Raw genomic sequence first — 19,811 nt, forward strand, 5'->3', positions numbered from 1 at the left:
TTTAAAATAGTTCTTTTATGGACTACATTAACAGTTTAGGACTAAAATTTTTGATAGAGTAACCGAATCGACAAAAATCGTTTGAAAATAAAGTTTGAAGCATAAACCGCAACAAAATACCGACATACAAAAATGAACATTAATTCTGGTATTTCGTCGAGATATCTATTTTATTTTATTAACATTAAATATTTTGGAGCCAGAAGACTACGGCTGGTATTCGATCCCGGATTCCCTAGAGTCGGAATCCAATCCGAGCGAGCATTTCTCCTAAAAAATTGAGTGGACGGTTTGTTTCGGGTACGTAGGGGCCCTCCCTTGTCACTCGGCCGCCTTATCACGGGATTGGCCCAACCCGCGACGGGCGTGAAAAACACCCTTCTCAATGCTCGCATTTTATAACACGAATATTTAAAATATAGAATTTTTGAATTATTATATTATTTCATTAAATGTAATTTCTAAAATTATTTATTAACTTAAGAGTTAAGGAAATGCAAAAAATAAATTAATAAAAACGGTGTAAGAAGAAAGACGTAAAGATGGCGCTAGGAAGCCGCGAACTGCGAAAACGAAATGGAGACCGTAGATATTTTCGTTTGTTTATAAAATAATGGCGACGATTCGTAAGGAATTTGCATTGGGAGCCATCGTACGGATAAAATGCGAGAACTTTTTGTAAGTATCGACGAATAAACGTAGATATTTAGTGCGATATCATCGATAAACGGCGGCGTCCACCATTACTTTCGATGGTTTCGGTTAGTCTTGATCCCTTCCTCCTGAAATTACTTCTCCCTAACGGCGATAATTTGTTGTCTTCGACACACAAAAAACATAAAATTTAATTTTTAAGCTATAATAAGTTATTTGAGCGCATTATGTGTTTATAATTAACGATCTGGCGGGGTTTCGTACCAAATAAAACATAAATCTCGAAATTTATGTTTTATTTACCGAGAAGTGGTAAAAAGGAATGCTTAATTTGCTACAATTGCACCTTTGAATGAGACCGCCGGACCTTCCTGGAGCTGTAGACCATATTCACGGGAGCAGCCGGATTCTTCTACCAGCGACCCTTTGCTGGACGAGGCCCCCAAAATTGCCCACCATCTGGGGATGTGCTGCTCAGACTGTTACATTTGGCCGTGCTGCTGTGCTGGCTTGACCATTTGTGGAGTACTCGATGTTATACTAAGGTGGTTTTGGGGATGTGAGGGCTTGTCCCTATGTGGGCACCAAGGCATGAGCGATGGTGAGTGCCAAACTGCATGACTATGCCTGGAGCCACGGCTGACCTTGATCGACGTGGAGTGTGGATAATAGGTGGCAGCATCAGTACCTGGTAAAAACTGACTTTTGGAGGTGAATATCTCATGAAGGGTGGCATGTACGGGTATGGTTTCTTTTGCTTTTTTGCTCGTACAGAGGAGTGTGCAATTCTGGGGATTAGAAACTCCTTGTTGGAGTTAGTGTCTTACCCTTAATTTAACTCTAAAGAAGTGTGGTAATGTCCTCAAGCCTGTTTGAAACGTTCTAATTACTCGTATCCCATATCTTGATCGAAGAATTATCATTTTGGAATATTTTAAGTCGATAAAGCCAAGAGGTGGGGAACTTAAAGAGCTGTTGCCGTTGGAATGGATGCATATGTGCCGTATGGAATGAGAATTGGCACCCGAACCTATGGGGGCTTTGGAAGGTTCACTTGGGCCTGTGATGGGCCGTATTTTTTTATCATGACGTGGCATTGTCTCTAAGACATGTTTTCTTTCTTTTTTGTGTGTTGCAAAATTTGGAATATGCAGTTTTGGGTGCAAAGATAAAAATGTTGCTGAGGAGACTTATAAAACTTAAAGTTGTTCTTTTGTTGTTATGGTCTGTTTTGATGTTTATGTAAGAATGCCATCAGAGAAAAATCGAAAATGAAAACAAACTAATTTATTTCTCTGATGTATTGAACATACCTTATGATGAGTGTAATAATAAGTCTTTTCTACTTATCTATTATACAATGGCTATTTATGGTAATGCTTAAAACAGTGAAAGTCTAGATTTAGAACATGTTCTGTGCCCAAATCGGATTTCCGAAACCATGGAAAGAATGATCCGATTGATGTGTTTGACTAAACTGTGTATAAAAGCACAAAATATTTCTGATATTGACTTACAGAGTTCTTAAACATGTGAGATGAGAGGGAGTAAACCACAAAGCATTTGCAAAACATTATAAGTGAGAATTTGGTCAAAATATTTCATGTGTTTTTGTAAATTGGGAAATCTCAGAGCCTGGTTTTATCAATGTTGATGGATTCTGTTGAAGGAAGATTAACTTGTTTAGGAATAAGCAAATTTCTGATAACTAATAAGGTTTGTGAAAAGTGAGAAACAAGCAGAACACTCTGAATTGGGAGTATATATTACTAATGAACTGAATGCCCATGAAAGTTACAGAGGAATGCTTTATACAAGAAGAAACAGTTTTAAAACGGTGCAATGGTATTTTTTTGCTATTTTTTGAGGGGAGCTATACGAAGGTTAAACATCGAGTGAGATCAAAAGAGATGCTTGACTTGACTTCACAAAAGATGGATTCAACTTCATGATGATTGATGTAAAACTTAATGCTTGAAGGTGCAAATCTGAAATATATGATTGCACGAAGTCGTGTGGTGGAGACTGAAAGAAAAATAGAGCATTTCGTGCAAATCCTGTGATGCTTCCTGCATGTAGTAAAAGTAGATGTGGCTGCCTGACAGGAATTTGCCAACTACCAAATAAAACTTTCATTGTTTTTTTCCTTAAAGTCTAAAATAGTGATCAAGAAATTGTTGAATGCTAGAATATCACTTCAGTTTGCCCAGCATCTGACAATTTCTGGATTACTATTATAGACTTTAATGCTTTGTATTCACCTGTTAAACTCTAGCCTTTGTTTTACTGTTTATTTTTACAGTGATATTCATTTATGCAATTCCCCACTAGTGCTGAAGTATTTAAAACCACCAAATGCTGGTAGTAGGTTGTGGGTTCATTTGTTCATAACTCAGATTGTTTGTTAGTGTCAGATAATGTTATAATCATAACTGTTTCACTGCATATTAGTGAAGAAGTGATTCTACTCTTCAGCTGAGTTGTAATCAAGTTGAAATGCTCAAAATTTAACTGAAACAAATCTACTTAGTTGAAGTAAAATGATAAGTTTTCATGAAGTACTTGTTGTAGTATTTCTCTGCTTTTATTATTTCATAATTTAAATAAGTTTAATTTATTGTCATTATTTTTGTTGATTTTTTTAATACAGAACTTATGATTCAGTTGAGCTGATACCGGGACCTCAGCTGAATCTCATCATTGGACCAAATGGCACAGGAAAGTCTACTCTCGTCTGTCTGATATGTCTTGGACTGGGAGGTAAACCGAACATCATAGGCCGTGCCGGTCAGATATCAGACTATATCAAACATGGAAATAACAAGGCAATGACAGAGATAGAATTGTATGTCATAAAACTGATCTGTAACCAAATTTTAAGTTAAAACTTTAATTTTATTAATTAGTTTTTCCATTACAGATACAACAGCAATGGAGAAAATTGGATAGTGAACAGAGAAATATTTCCTGATAACACTTCGACTTGGATGTTGAACAAACAGTCGTCATCTCAGAAAGCGGTAAGATACATTTGAAAAAAAAAAAAATGAAATAATTAAAACTGGTAAAGTTCATTGTAAAATTCTCAAGTTTTTTACCTAATATTTTTAGTGAAAATAAATTTTTTTCATTAATTGACGAGAAAGTAATTGTTAATGAAGATTTTACTGTAATTTTACTGATAATTGTAATTTTTAATAGATAGAAAGACTGACTAATGAACTAAACATTCAGATTGGAAACTTATGCCAGTTCTTACCTCAAGACCGTGTTTGCGAGTTTGCGAGAATGTCTCAGCAGGATCTCTTAATCAATACAGAAAAGGCCGTAAGTTAATACGTAACAAACTGACTTAAATAACTCAAATTTTGATTTTTGTGGCTTTTTTTCTTGCTATTAAATCTAGGTGGGGACTCCGGAGATGCTTGAATATCATCTGCAGCTGAAGAAACTACGAACAGAAGTTCGTGATTTAGAGAATTCCAAGGAAAGCGGGATAAGCCATCTCGAGAAAGAAAGACAGACGCTTATTCACATTGAGAAGGAGCGAGAAAACTTTGAAGAACGTCAGAGACACCTTGAAGAAGTGGCAGTTTTAAAACAGAAGAGAGCTTGGGTGGTAAGTTTTGAGGAAAGTTATTAATCTCTGCATTAAAATTGAATATAACAGTATTGATGTTTTTTAGGAATACAGCGAAGTTCGTAGGGTTTTTTGTGTTAAGAAACAAGAAAAGAATAAACTCTCAGACAAATTAAAATCTTTAAGAAATTCCAATCAGCCTTTAGAAAAAAAACTTCAGGAATTAAGAAATAGTCTCTCTAAATTAGAGGAGGAAATGAAAGAAACTGTAAGTTTATCTTAAAATTATTTAAACTTTTATTATGTAAATTTTTACTTTGGAATAAATATATGATAGGTAAAGACTATAATATTTACAGGGTTTGAAAATAAGAAATCAAGGTGTGAATGTTACTAATGTTACAAGAGTAATACAATCGTATAAAGATAAGGTAAGAATAAATATTTTGAGAATTATATATAAAAGTATTTTGTAACGTCAGTGTGTTGATAAGCTACATCTTAAATATTACCGAGTGGTTGAATGAAAATAGAATTTATAAAATGTAAGAGGCTTTATGTAACATTTATTTCTTGCAGTGTTGTCAATACTTTTACTTCTTCTTAATGAAATAATGCTTAAGATTTATGTAGTGAAATTTTTAAAGACGAATAAATTTTGACTGAGCGATAGTTTTGGTCCGATACTGAGTTAACATAATCAAAGTTTCTGAAGAATTTGAATTGTTTGTAATAAGTATTTTCTGTATTTTGAAATTGTTTTGGTTTTTCTTCTTATAAAAATAGGATTTTATTAAAAGTTTTAAAATTTATATTGAAAGAATGTTGTTTTTGAAATTCTTTGATTTTTACTTTCTCTGTAATGTATATAACATGGGAAAGTATCACAATTGTCAGATTTGACTCCATGGGTATTTTGCAAATTTTTGTTCTTAGGCCTGCTGAACCCAAAATAGTAAAATAAATGAGAAAAGTTTTTGTCTTTGTGTGTGTGTATGTTGGCATCTATTCTGTTTAATATCTCAGGATAGGGTAGCAATTAAAAAAGAAATTCAGCATACTGATGTGAGATCCAGGGTTGGCTCTGATATCACTGAAGGTGGACATTAAAATATTGTTGAAAGTTGATAAGTACACAAATCCCTCTCAATTCTCTCTGATTATCATCAAGATTCCAGGCACCACTTAGTCTGGTTTGTGGACTAAGACACAAAAGTATACTTGTGTTACTGGGATTTAAAGAGGGTTCAAATTAAAATGTAAATTAAATGGTTTGCGGGAAACTTGTGGGCCAACGATAAAGTTAGGCATTAATCAAGCATATTAGAATATAACTATATTTATTATATGGGATTATACGTAAAAGGAAAATCTTAGATTATACAAGAATAACATGATTTGGTTCAGCAATTATACAAAGGATGATCGTTGATCCTAATCCATTAAATCTATTCTGACAAGAGAGACAGTGGCATAGCTAGGGTTTTCTGGGCCCAGTGTGAAACAAGATTTGTGGGCCACCGAAAAAAAAAATTTTGTTAGGCTTAACATTGACAAAAATTCAACATGGCGACCACGCACAACAAAGAAAAATTTCAACATGGAATAGGTTAAAATGATCGAATTGAAATGTTTGTTAATTCCACAAACGACGCCGTGGATATACTAGACTAGACCGACTTGACTGTTCTGAAATTCGAATCGGTTGGCATTGGGTTACATCGGCTTGGGGCTTGGCCACGGCACGCAGCGTATGAATCACGATAGAGTGAACAAGATAACTTTAGTCTTGTCAAAAGGCATTGCGAAAGAGTTAGAAAGAGATGCAAAAGCCTGCTTGTTTTGTTTAAGTTATTATAGCTACTTACAGAAATTTAAAAACATTGTGTTTAGACATTCAATTTCTCTCATTTGATGAATGATGCGTTAAGTATTTTTTTGTTTTGTTTACGTAAACAGACTAAAATATTTTTGTATAGTGGTTTATGTAGTGTATAAGTAGATTAGAGTTGAGTTGCTAGTATTTTTGTGTAATAGGGGCCCCAGTAGCTCAAGTGGCCAAATGCCAAATTTTGCTTTGTTCTGATTGCCATGAAAAATTTTTTGGGTTTTTTCCCCTGTGATTTTGGGGCCACCCACAGGCCTATCGCATTTCAGTGGCTCGGTGCAGACCACACCTACCGCACCCCCTAGCTACGCCACTGGAGAGAGAGTTTACGTAATGTAATTATATTACCTATTATGGAGAGTCCTTGGAATGAGCAGTGGTGGTGAACTGGGAGAGGGATGAGAGCTAGAGTATTAAGCGTCAAGTAGGAGCGCCAAAATGAGCAAGTTGGAAGGTGACCTTTCACCATTTATGATTTATTTCATCCAATAAGAATTATTGGAAAATCACACCATGCTTTTTGCTCAGAGAAGTAAATGTTCCGCTTATCTACAAAAAAAATTAGAGGGAACATTGCTTCTATCATGCATTGGAAGCATGGTGTGATTTTCCAATAATTCTTATTGGATGAAATAAATCATAAATGGTGAAAGGTCACCTTCCAACTTGCTCATTTTGGCGCTCCTACTTGACGCTTAATACTCTAGCTCTCATCCCTCTCCCAGTATATATATATATATATATATAAAATCTTATTTTTTTCTATAAAAATTAAAATAATTAATTATAAAGTAGAGATTAAAATTCATTTTAAAATGTACTTCCATACAAAATATTATCATTTGTCAATGATTTAATGTATTTAATCGAAATATACGTAACAATAATCATGTTGCAGACAGAGTGAGAAATAAGTAAACAACAATTCAAATCAGTGTGCATGCTTGCCTGCGCGGCACATAAATTCTTGTGCGCAGCAACAATCTTAGCAATGTGTGGCTGTGCAGCTTAGAGAGAACATTGGATGGAAGTCTTGTGGATAGAAGAGTGAGACATTGCACTCGAACTATCACTTTCAGAGTAACTAAAATGTTTTTTTGCCATGACAGAAAGGAAGTTCCCCTTTTTACTTAGATAGATAATTTTTTTATCAAATAAATTTTAAAAATATTATTTTAATGAAACTGTTAAAACAAATCCCTTAACTCCAGATTCTCACAGTAGGTTGTATATAAATAGTATTGATGCTATTAAATTTTGGTGGTTAAAGATTGAGGAGGTAGGGAGATAGTGGGGGTCATGTATCTTATATGTTATATGTTATATCTTGACTGGGGTTGACTTAATGAAGATTTTACTTGCTGTTAGCATTTATAAATTTTTTTTATAAAACTCAACTTTATCCTCAAAATTAAGCTTTTTGCCATTTTATAATAATTAATAATATAAAAGTTATTTTTTAAACAATATCTCATAACAGATGGTGATTTTATTTTGAAGTGTCAAATGGAATCTTTTACAGCCTGTGCAATTCTAGAACTTTGTTCCACCACTACATTATATCACCTTTTCTATATGAGGTAGTTGGTGCTTTGAAATCCGATAAAAGTAAATGTTTACAATTAATACTTTAGCTCTAAATGAAGGATATTTAGACTAAATTGGTAAATTTAGTTATGATTAAAGTATCTCGATCTACTTAGACATTAATAGCATCATTAACTTAACTGCTCTGTCAATTTAAGTATTTAACTTAATCTATATTGTAGAATTAGTGCAGACTGTTCTCATTTGAGTATTTTATCTTCTTGGTTGTTATGTATATAAAACCAGAAAGTATTGGAATCATGAAATTTGACCATCTAAGTTTTTATTGCAAATCTCATTATTTTGAAACTCCTGAATCCAAAAAGTAAAAAAAACAGAGAAAAAAATTCAGTGAATGTGTTCACACATTGGCATTTATTTCGTTAATATCTCAGGATGGGGTAAATATTATGAAACATAATTTGGACATGTTAACTTGTATGTAAGATGCAATGATGATAATACGGAGTTTGAGGGAGTAGAGAGATATGTATTTCAGATGGAGTTAGACTTAACGAAAATTATGTTATTGGCATATATGTTTAAAAATTCATCTCTGCCCTCAAAATTAAGCTTTTTGACTTTTTATTATAATTAATAATATAAAAGTTTTTGTTTTAATAAAATCTCATAATAACTATCTGGATTTTTTAATAGAATTTTTACTCATTATTTACAAAAACAGATTTTATATATTTTCTGATTCTGTTTGTCTTCTTTTCGGACAGATAACCGAATGCAACAATGAATTAGCAGCTAAACAACAGGATGAAATGCAAAGATTAGCCAGGTATGATTCAATGATACAATAAAATTTTATTTATAATATGGTAATATTGAAATGGCACATTTTCTTGAGTTTGCACATAGTTACTTTCTTTCAAAACTGAAATAATAATGGTATTGTTTATTATAAAAATTTATAGGCTAAAATGAAAATCTTTGTTTAAATTTTTTTATCTCCAAATTGTCAAATTAGCATTTCAGGTACAAATGTTAAATATGAGCATTCAATTTAATAATTTTAAAATTAAAGAGGTTTGTAAAAATTTATGATCACTAATCATTAATGGAGTATTTGATATTTCCAACAGAAAAGACACTTGTGTGTGTGGTGAATTATACTATTAGCATGTTGTATGTGTTAATGAGTCTGATGCATGTTAAAAAATACGCAAGATGAAGTTGAAAAAGTACATATTCCAGGATTTTAATTTAATTTAAATATGTATTACTATTTTTGAACAGTGTCATACACGAGACTGCATTTATTTTTAAAAACTTATCAAAAGAATCTTGTAAATTGTAGAAAGATTAAACTTTACTTTAAAAACTAACAAGTTGGAACGATGAAATGGGCAAAAAATTGAAAACAATGAAAATAAATGATATTTAAGTTAGTATTTAATATATGTAAAGAGGGGACTTTAGCATTTTAAAACTTTAAGCTATCTTTCTGAATTTGAATTTTTGACTCTAGAAAATTGTGATTTCTTTATAAAATGATATGATAAAAAATTGCCAGGAGAAAAAATTAAACTTAAAAAATTTAAGAAAATTCTTAATATAGAAAATACATAAATTTATTTTCTAACTTTGTCCTTTTGCAATCACATGAAGAAATTAGTAGTTCCGTGTAACCTTTCATTTGAGGCTACTCAAATGAAAGGTTCACCCGAATTTCTTCTCAAATTGATTTAATTTGTTTTAACGTTTAAATTATTCTAGCAAACTGACACATTTTTTTTAAAACTGTCAATTGACTATAAAGATTCACTTTCCAAAATTAATTAATTATTTAAAAACTAAATCAGATTATCTTGTCATATTAAATGAGAAGCAACTATACAGGTGATTAAATGAAAAGTTTATTTTATGAGGAGTAGACTTGGTGATGCCAAAAGGATTTTCAAGTTTTATCCCTTGACTTCTTAATAAATCGGTGTTTAAGATTTAAGTGTTTCTTATGATGCATAGCAGTGTTGTAATAAGCAGAAATAAATCTTTTGTTGAATCACCTGGTATGTAGCAGTGAGGGTAATTAAAAATGAATAAGGATCACTCTTTAAAGAAACAAATTATGAAAATGTGGCAATGCTGGTATTAAAAAATATTGTTTGACTTCTAATTTTTGTCATTGTAAAAATTATTTATATGCATACACTTAACACCTTATTCTTGCCGAGAAATATAAATTTATTTAAAACAAACAAACGTTTTCAGCCTGATTCACAGGCCATCTTCAGGTTTAGAATACATTTGAATTAAAAATTCTATCATTAGAACACTAAATTCAAATTCAAAATTAATAAGAAACATTTAAACAAAAAATTAAATAGACAACATAAATACCAATAAAACTAAAACATAAAAATATATAAACATGCAAGAAACGAATATATAAGTATTAATAAATGCAATACATTCAATAAAACCGCTATAACTATTGGTTAGAGCCCTTATTAAACTTCCTAACCATGAACTTCCACGCAGCTAGGCACAGATACTCTAGATGCACGTGATCCTATGAAAGTGGTTAAAGATCTGCAGAATATAGCGTTAATGGAGGATGAAGTTGCAACTGTTTTCGACTATGAGAGCATGTATCCGTCGGTTAGGATAGAATCGTGTGAGGAGGCGCTATTGGACTTCTTATACTGTAATAACTCAGAATTGCTTAATTATACTGAGGAAGTAGAGAATTTGGCTAGTTTGGTCTGCCGTGAATCTTGCTTCGCTTTTAATGGGCAGGTCTACAGACAGAGAAGAGGGGTCCCTATGGGAAGCCCGCTTTCAGGGATCCTATGTGAATTGGTGGTGCGAAGGCTGGAAAGAAGAGTTTTTCATGATTTTAAGGATGATATCATGTATTTTAGCAGATACGTTGATGACTTATTTATATTATGGAGAAATAACAGCAGAATCAAGGATTTTTTGGATAAGATCAACGATAACAGTGATGGCCTTACTTTAAGATTGGAACAGAAGAGTTCCTTGAATCTGCATTTTCTCGACATTGATATTACATTCAAAAAAGGCCACCTGTCCACTAACGTTTTTATTAAACCATCACACAGCCCTTTGTATATTCCCTCCCAATCCAAGGATCCGTATAAATATAAAATTGCGGCTTTCAGAGCTTTAATAAGAAGAGCATTTTTGTATTGTGAAAGAGTACAAGACAGGAGGAAAGAATTAAATAGAATAATAGACGTAGCCAAGGCCCTAGGTTACCAAAAAAGTACGATTCTGGGAATAATTAGGAAATATGAAGCCAACATCGAAAAAAGGTTTTTTAAAAATGCTCCTAATAGAAACGTAAAATTTACGTATAATGAAAGTATGAATGCAGTCATGAAGGAGATTGCACACAAAAAAGGTTCGAGAATGCTTTTAAAAAGGGCGCCTAATTTATACAAAATCCTCAGGAATGATAAAGATGGTATAAAATCAGAAGAGAAAGCAGGAGTTTATAAAATTCCATATGAGAACATGCAATTGGGCGTTAAAAAAGACTACATTGGAGTAACCACTAGAAGTTTAGGGCTTAGAATCAAGGAGCATAGTTATAACATCAGAAAGAGGTCTAATGCAACAATTTTGTCCCAAATGGCGCAAGCGCCAGGAGCTATAGTTAAATGGAATGAGGCGACCATCATAAACCCTTTATCTTCTCCATCTTTGGCATTGACAGCAGAAAAGTTGCAGATTTATAGGAGTAGATTACAAGAAGGCTGTCTAAATGCGAGGGACGCAGAAAGTCTACCCTCTGCGTGGAAGTTCATGGTTAGGAAGTTTAATAAGGGCTCTAACCAATAGTTATAGCGGTTTTATTGAATGTCTTAATATTGCATTTATTAATACTTATATATTCGTTTCTTGCATGTTTATATATTTTAGTTTTATTGGTATTTATGTTGTCTATTTAATTAATTTTTTTGTTTAAATGTATCTTATTATTTTTGAATTTGAATTTTGTGTTCCAATGATAGAATTTTTAATTCAAATGTATTCTAAACCTGAAGATGGCCTGTGAATCAGGCTGAAAACGTTTGTTTGTTTTAAATAAATTTAAATTTATATTTCTCGGCAAGAATAAGGTGTTAAGTGTATGCATATGTATATTTTGCTGAGTGCTTTGTGATATTTTGTAAAAATTATTAACAAAATAATTCTCAAAAATTCTCAAAAATTGTTCTTTATTCTTCAAGTAATCCATAAAAGGTTAGAGTATTGTGAATGCTTCATTTGTATTAAAATGATCATCTCTGTATCTTTATTTCTTCATAAAACAAATTGTTACTTTTATAGTTTATTACATGCATTTCTTTTTGTAAGAGACTATCTGTAGTAAAAAAAAAAAAAAAAAAATAGAATTTATTGCATATTTCTATTATTAGATTTCTAATTTTAAAATATCACAACTCCAGTAAAACTGATATATAATTCTCTCTTCACACAGAAAACATATTTGAAAATTTTCCTATAAACTATTGAAATTATAACCTGTGTTTTCTATTAATAATTTAGACTTACTAATACAATTTTGTGTGCAAAATAATAGAGAAAAATTAACAATCAGTGCAGTTTGTAGGATCAGTTAATATTTATCTTGTTTGTTGAATGGCACTGCACATTTTATATTCATTTGGATTGTTGACATTTGCAATTATTGTCAATATCTGTATTTTTTGTGTGTGTTTTTACTTAGTTTATTTACATTTAACACTAATCATGGCTTTTAAAATGATTTAATTGACAGCGATATCAAATATAAACATTTGTTTGCATTTAATTTAAGTTTCTAGCAGTTTAGAGACACAGGAATCATACAATTAGTATTCTGGAATGTACTTTTGAGTAACAATTTTGGTTGGTCCAGCAAAAACTATAAGTGTGAAATGCTTGCTTTCTTTCTTTTGGATGCCAAGTGGAATGCTCCCTATTGAGCTTAATTTTTAATGAATGGTTATGTTCACTCTACTTTATTTTAGTTAGCCTAGATTCATGAAGTACACTTCTGTAGACTTTTAAATATATTTATTGACAAGACTATGTCTTGTTTATAAAATCGTACTGTCTGATGTGTTACCAGCTTAGAGGTTTGACAGAGTACATGTCAGGAGTTGAAATTTGGCACAGAGTATTAGGTACCCAAATCATGCGCACATAAAAAAACCGGACTTGTAGGTAGTCAGGGTACCAAGAACTGAGACAAAATAAAATAAAAAATGACGACACTCTCTACAAACAAGCAGTAGTGCAAGATTTGTGCATGCATTGCTCGTTGGTAAGTTGGAAATATGAATATTGTGAAATTGAATTTTGACAAACATGTGCGTTTGGAAGTTCGAAAAGTGAATGTTGCTAAATTGAATTTTGATAAACGAATCTTTGAAAAAAACCCATTTACTTGTCCCGTGTTATTCCCCACATATTTCTGGTCACCACATGCTAACTTTGACCGATTGACCGGAGATATCTCGTTCCATCATTAGAACTTTTTGAAACTAGATGGCACGTCATTATAATTTTATATTAAAACTAACTTCCGAAATAGAATTATTTTTTATTTTCACATTTATTAATATATATATATATTAATAAATGTTTGTGCAAAATAAAAAAATAATTGCAAACGATACAATAGCCACCATTATTTTTTTCAAAAACGGGAAATTTTCTAAAATTCAACTTGGGGCGTCATGCAACGGAGAGAAATTTCAACATTGGATAGGTTAACTTCATTGAAAATGCATCGTGGATGACCTCATGGTTGTGGCTGTGGTCAGTGAAGTTTGAATGATCGTGCTCAAAACCAGCGATACCAAAGATGATTGGAGAATGAGAACGAGACCTGCCATAAGCGTCGAAGTGATCCCACTTAGTAGTGAGTCTTCGAGATGTAGTCTTGTCTCAAATATGGCTGTGCCGTTTTACTTGTTTAATATATAAAATACAAAACAGAAACTACACAAATAGTAATGATAGTCTTGGTGATGCATGATGACGATCTGGGGCTCTTATTTCAATATCTAAGCTGTATGAAAGTCCATTTTTACAGTCTGTTTTACTTGCACTTTTGGCATTATTTACCCCTCTGTGTTTTTTCTCCTTTTCCTTCTCCTCTCTTGCATTTTTGGCAGCTCGTTCTTGCTTGTCTGCTTTCTGTTGTTTTTGTGTTTCCTCCTGCATGCCACCAACTTCCAAGAAACAGACTTGCACTTCTCTGTTGTATTGACTCTAGAAGGGAAGTAATATCATCGGATGATCACAAGACTTTTTGAGAAGGTTGCTATTAATCATTGCCAGGACAATAACAAACTACTAACAACTAAATCTTAAATTTTGACACCTTAATTTGGCATGATTGGAATTGATGTGTGGGCTATCTGTATAAACTATATGGACAATAGAATTATTGTAATAAGTATATCTGATAGAATAGTCTCTGTTGATGAAACAGTATTCACAAATAAAAAATGTTGGATTATATATAGTGTATATAATCCAATATCCTCAAAAGTGAAATTGCAGCTCCATGAAGGTATGTGCATAGACACATGCACATTGCAGGACTGGTAGAGAGAGAGAGAGAGACCTAAACAAATGATTAAAAGGACAAAGATTTCAACAGACACCTGCTTATTCAGTAATGAATATGGCATCTATATAGGTCACTGTATGGCACGGCATACTATCAATGAGGCAATTAATGGTTGCCTGAGGTATCTTTTGCCAAACTGCATCCATTGTGGTGTGCATGTCATCTAAAGTATGTCGTACTGGTCCCAGTGCACCTTGTTCTGACATGACATGCAGTGGGAGAGAGATCTGGCTAGGGTAGGATGTGAATTTCATTTGGGCTGATGAGAGTTGCCATGCAATGTGTGGTTGGGCATTTTTTTTTTTTCTGGAACACTGTGTCAGTTGTGGCCTTCACCAATGATTGAATCACAGACCCCACAATTCATGTGACACACTAGTCTGCTGTCAGACTATCGGAAATGTGCACCAACTCTGTCCACTGATTGAATTTGATGCCAATGTGTGGCTGGTGTGATGCTTGGTGAAAAGGGCTGGCACATTGCTCCTGGGATACCACCACATCTGTCCACAGCCAGCATTCCTCCTCAGATAGAAACAAAGTTCATCTGTAAACAACACTTGATGCCATTCATTAGTTCAGTTGTGATGACAACAACACCACGTTAGGCGTTCAGGTCCATGTTGAGTGGTTAAGGGCACCCCTGTTGTTGGTTGCTGTGCATGCAGCCCAACTTCAGAAGTCTGTTGAAAATGGTTTGGGAAAAATACAAATGCACCCATTGACAGCAACAGGCAGTTGTGCCATGATGAACAGATCCTGATGGGACATTTGGCAATTGGTCTATGTGCTCTGTCATGTGCTGGTGTGATCCACTCTTCAGTATGTTTGTAGATGTTCCTGCGTCCATCGTGTCACAAATCACTGGATGGTATTCATGTCGTGTTCAATGTGTATGGTAACTGCATGCATTGACAAACTGAGGTTGTGCAGCTGGAGGATAAGATCTTGTTTCCCAGCCGTTAACTGGTGGTATTCAGCTTGCTGTCATCTTCGAGGGATTTTCTATGCTTCTTTCAAAGTTCAGCTGCTGCAAATTGTCACTGATAGCATTTACAGCCAGTGCTGGCTGCTGGTCTTTATAGCCAAAATCTGGGTACTAAATGACAGGATGCATATACAAATGTAATCATTTGCATATCTCTGTCACCTCAACCAGTCATGCAATTTGCATGTGACTATGTGATAGAATGGTATTGCAATTTCACTTTTGAGGAGTATATTTATTTAGTGTAAATGTAATCCACATGCTCACTTGTAATTATTAACAGTTGCATAAATTGTTAAAAATCATATCATTTGAATATTTGGACAATTTGCTTTGTTTCACCTGTTGCATGAGATAAAAATAACCTTATTTAATAATAATTTTTAAAATTAATTAGCTAAGTCCTCTCTCACTACTCATAATCTAGAATTCTAACAATTCTCATGTTTTTAAAGACTCCACACAATGAAACAACAATTAGAAGGAATGAAGAATGAGTTAGCCTCTGTCATGCAGAACAGTCGAGACATTGAGGTAGCTATTGTATATTGAAATTTATTGAAATAAACTTACCTATTCTTTTAAATGTCTATTAAATTCAATTAGTATCATTTTCTTATTTAATTAAGCCATTACTAAAGGAAGTCAATTTAAAACAACAAAAAATATCTCAAGAACTGTTGAGGGTACAGAATGAGAAAGATAATTGTAGGTCCTCAATTCAGAAGAAGGATGGAGAAATTAATAGTTGGTGTTGTTTTATTAAATGGAATTTTAAAGCAAGTGTTCGTAATTTGTGTATTTGTGCATATCATTTCTTAATTTTTTTTTAGCTTTACAACGAGATCTGCAGAGAAATCAAGACGTGGCTCAAATTAAATTTAACATTCTTCGTCAGAGGCATAATGCTGCCTACGAGGCTTCTCTGTGGCTTCGGAAAAATAAGAATCGATTCAAAAAACCTGTCTATGATCCGATAATGACACAGGTGAGAACCATTTCTGTTTTCCAGAATAACGTAAAAGGAACAAGTTATCTATTAAAAAATATATTTATTTATCCATAGATTAACGTAATAGATCAGCAGAATGCCAAGTATGTCGAAATGCACATTCCGTTTAACGATCTGGCAGCTTTTGTTTTCGAAGATAAGGACGACCTGAAAATTTTTATGGATATTGTCCGAGACAATCTCAAATATAAGATAAGTGCCGTGCTTGCGCCGTCCGTTCCCCTAGAAAACTTCGTACCCTCCAAACCCATCGAATATTATAGGTAACTGATGTCAGATGTTAAATTTATTTTATGCTATTTCCAAATTAAAAGTCGAGTTACATAATGCATTATTATTATTTATAGAAAATGGGGATTTCACAGTTATTTGAAAGACTTATTCACTGCTCCCAATGCCATCATGAGATACTTGTGCCTGATGTACAAAATTCATGAAATTCCTGTCGGTAATAAATATACCCAGGATAATATAGAACAAGTTTTAAACGATGTTAAATTTCGCAAATTTTATACAGATTATTATATGGTTAGTTGATTACTTTGGTATAAACAAAATATCTTATTTTTAAGTAAATATTTTTTGTGTGGTTCTTTTAGTATTCTATTAAATATTCTCGTTATGATCCAAATGTCAAATCGGTTCTGAGTACGGAAGTTAGGTAAGTGTTAGACATTTTAGCATGTTTAAAAATTGTTTTTGCCAAATTTAATTCACAAAAAATAAATAAATTTACCGAAGGAAACCGACGCTGTTGACCGTATCCACTGACATGGCTTTGCATCAAGAGTTGACGTCTAAACTTCAGGTGAGGAAATTTAAAAGTATTAATGTTTATTCTTATGACTGATTTACTCTATTTATGATTTATTCTAATTTACTGTTGATCCTTGATATGTCATCTAATGGGAGAAAACAATAGTTTGATGATAATGATGTCCACGTAAATTTATTAATCTTTATTAATATATTTAAAATGTCATAATTTAATTTCCATCTTATGTGCTTTCTAAGTGAATTTATGATGCATACTGTATATACTGCATTTATTCTAATAAACAGCACAGTGTCTGTATATATATATTTGTTGTTAGAGATTAAAATAACAAAACACACTAAATTTGAAGTAAATCAGAATATTACTTTTCTACACATTCTATACTTTTTCAGCAGTGTTTAATCAAAAACAAACCTTTCAACCCCATTTAGAAGCCTGCCTCAAATCAGAAAACATATATATTACAAAATTAAATAATCGAACTGAGTTCTAATGGCAGAACTATAATAGCTTATTTTAAATTTACAACATTCAAAAACATGCGATTTACATATTTTAAAATTTGACGTATTAACATGGAAACATAAACAACTCCAACCACAAAAAATAAACTTTTAACATAATATTTTATTTTTTAATTTATGTTGTTTGTTTCCATGTTAATACGCCAAATTTTAAAATATGTAAATCGCGTGTTTTTGAATGTTGTAAATTTAAAATAAGTTATCAAAAATGTTTTCTGCTAGATACTTAAAAGTTTGTGTTATAAAGTTGTTAAATACATCCAATTGGCACATTTTTTGTTGTTAAGCTTACAATTAGTGAGTAAGCTACTAAGGGTCATGGAGGCAGAAATGCCTAGTTGATGTGGGGACAGTTAATCTACGTGAAATATATTAGGATTGATCAAATGAAACCAGTTGTTCCCTGACTGACATATGGTCCAGTGCAAGGGGAGGGGAATGACATCATATGGGACAATAAGCATATACCAATGAACAAGCAGGAAGCAGATCAGTTGTCTCTGATGTTTTCTTTTTGGCACAGAGTAATGAAAATGTGGTTGGAGTTATTCAAAATCCATCCAAGGTCGAAACATAGTGCCACCACTTTGAGCTGACCAGTAGATGAGCAAGCATTCAATGGAAACACCCCTGTTCACCAACACAAAAAAATTTTATAGGCTTATAGTTATAGGCTTCCACCTGTCAAGTTGTAGTGAACACATTTTATTGACATTGCGGGGACTTTAAAGTCCACCAGCAAAGACCCTCACGTGAGCAACAATGCCAACCACTAAAATGCAAAATTAGACAAGCTGCATAAAGCTGCAAAGAATAAGTGACCGAGCATGTTATCACATTGTCTGATTTTGTTGCACGACAATGTTTAACTTCTTATTCAAACACTGTGCAGGACACTTTAGCATGAAAAGGTCAGGAGGTTTTGCACCAGACTTCCTAGACCCCCAGTCTGTCACTATGTGACTTTCATTTGTTTGAACCTTTAAAAAAGCTCTTAAGGGACAATGCTTTACCTCTGATGTGGAAGTCAAGAAAGCAGTTGCCTAATAACTCAAGGACCAATCAGTATCATTCTTTGTGGACGGTATCTGTTGTCTCTCCAAGCAGTGGGATGTCTGAATGCATATAGTTGCTTCTTTTTTTAACAAACGAAAGTGCATTCAGACTTCTTCATATAGTGCTTTGTTAAATTATGCCATAATGATAGGTATACTGTTTCATTTGTCTTAATAAATTTACTCAAATGGGTTTCATTTGATCAATCTATGTACATACATTCCAAATTAAATATAATCAGATGAAGATCTAGTAACTGATAACATATGCTATACTAACCTGATACAGTTTGTTTCAAAATTATAAACACACCCAACATTTTTCAACAACAAAAACATTAACAACATTAATGTATTTATTATATTAGTATGTTGTTTATAATGTCAATTTAAACATTTTCTGAAATTTTTAGAGCAATCTGACAATTACAAACAAAATTATCACAGATTTTCAATTTTTGAGTGTTTCAAAAGTTCACAGGTCATAAAATTAGTATAATAATTTTTTTATTAATTATTGGTTTAATTAGTTGTCACCAGAGGGGATTATCACTCATCATTAAAAATGTGGCACCAATTTTAAACAGTTTTTTGTGATTTAAAACAATGCCTCATGGAAAAACACTAACAGAGTTGGAAATATGTGAAATTTACTAACTAAAAGGATCAGGACAATCTCTAAGACAAATTTGGCAGCTATAAATCAATCTACACATGCTGTGAGAAATGTGTTAACTCAGGGTGAAAATTATGGCAGAAATAAGCAATGTGGAAGGCCTAAACTTCTTACACCTAGAAACGAAAGAAAAGTCTTTCAGCTACTGATGGTCAACAAGTTGCTGTCAGAGAAGCAGCATCAAACTGCCAATTGCAGTTTCACCAGCAACTGTATGGAGATGTATGCATAATCATAAAAATGCCAAATTAACAAAACTGGCTGCCAAACCGAAATCAACACAATTGCACAAAACAGCTAGATTAAAGTGGGCCAAAGACAAGATGACATGGAAAGAGGAGTGGAAACAAATAGTCTTTTCAGATGAAAAAAAGTGGAATTTAGAATGACCTGACGTTAGTCACTACTGGCATAATTTGAGGAAGAACAAAGAAGTCAGAATGAGCAGACAGCAAGATGGAG

General features: G+C 32.9%; 1 protein-coding gene and 1 long non-coding RNA gene across 3 annotated transcripts in view; one reads left to right on the forward strand and one right to left on the reverse strand.

Annotated features, from left to right (window-relative positions):
- Nucleotides 1-534: 534 nt before the first annotated feature.
- Nucleotides 535-19,811, forward strand: part of LOC136971874 (structural maintenance of chromosomes protein 5-like) — a 36,826-nt gene continuing 17,549 nt past the window's right edge. For both annotated transcript variants that reach the window (XM_067266386.1, XM_067266387.1), the window contains exons 1-15: nt 535-678; nt 3,305-3,499; nt 3,575-3,674; nt 3,856-3,981; nt 4,061-4,273; nt 4,341-4,502; nt 4,594-4,665; nt 8,438-8,499; nt 15,760-15,838; nt 15,934-16,051; nt 16,138-16,292; nt 16,371-16,579; nt 16,664-16,844; nt 16,916-16,977; nt 17,058-17,124. In XM_067266386.1, the coding sequence (XP_067122487.1) occupies nt 614-678; nt 3,305-3,499; nt 3,575-3,674; nt 3,856-3,981; nt 4,061-4,273; nt 4,341-4,502; nt 4,594-4,665; nt 8,438-8,499; nt 15,760-15,838; nt 15,934-16,051; nt 16,138-16,292; nt 16,371-16,579; nt 16,664-16,844; nt 16,916-16,977; nt 17,058-17,124 (1,866 nt within the window). In that variant the 5' untranslated portion in view covers nt 535-613. The remainder of the gene's footprint in view (nt 679-3,304; nt 3,500-3,574; nt 3,675-3,855; nt 3,982-4,060; nt 4,274-4,340; nt 4,503-4,593; nt 4,666-8,437; nt 8,500-15,759; nt 15,839-15,933; nt 16,052-16,137; nt 16,293-16,370; nt 16,580-16,663; nt 16,845-16,915; nt 16,978-17,057; nt 17,125-19,811) is intronic.
- LOC136971890 (uncharacterized) overlaps nt 11,944-19,811 on the reverse strand; it is a 32,055-nt gene continuing 24,187 nt past the window's right edge. Inside the window, exon 3 of the long non-coding RNA XR_010880235.1 lies at nt 11,944-12,054. This is a non-coding gene — a long non-coding RNA (uncharacterized lncRNA). The remainder of the gene's footprint in view (nt 12,055-19,811) is intronic.

The sequence above is a fragment of the Centruroides vittatus genome, unplaced genomic scaffold, assembly GCF_030686945.1.
Source record: "Centruroides vittatus isolate TY-2023 unplaced genomic scaffold, ASM3068694v2 contig_273, whole genome shotgun sequence".
NCBI lineage: Eukaryota > Metazoa > Arthropoda > Arachnida > Scorpiones > Buthidae > Centruroides > Centruroides vittatus.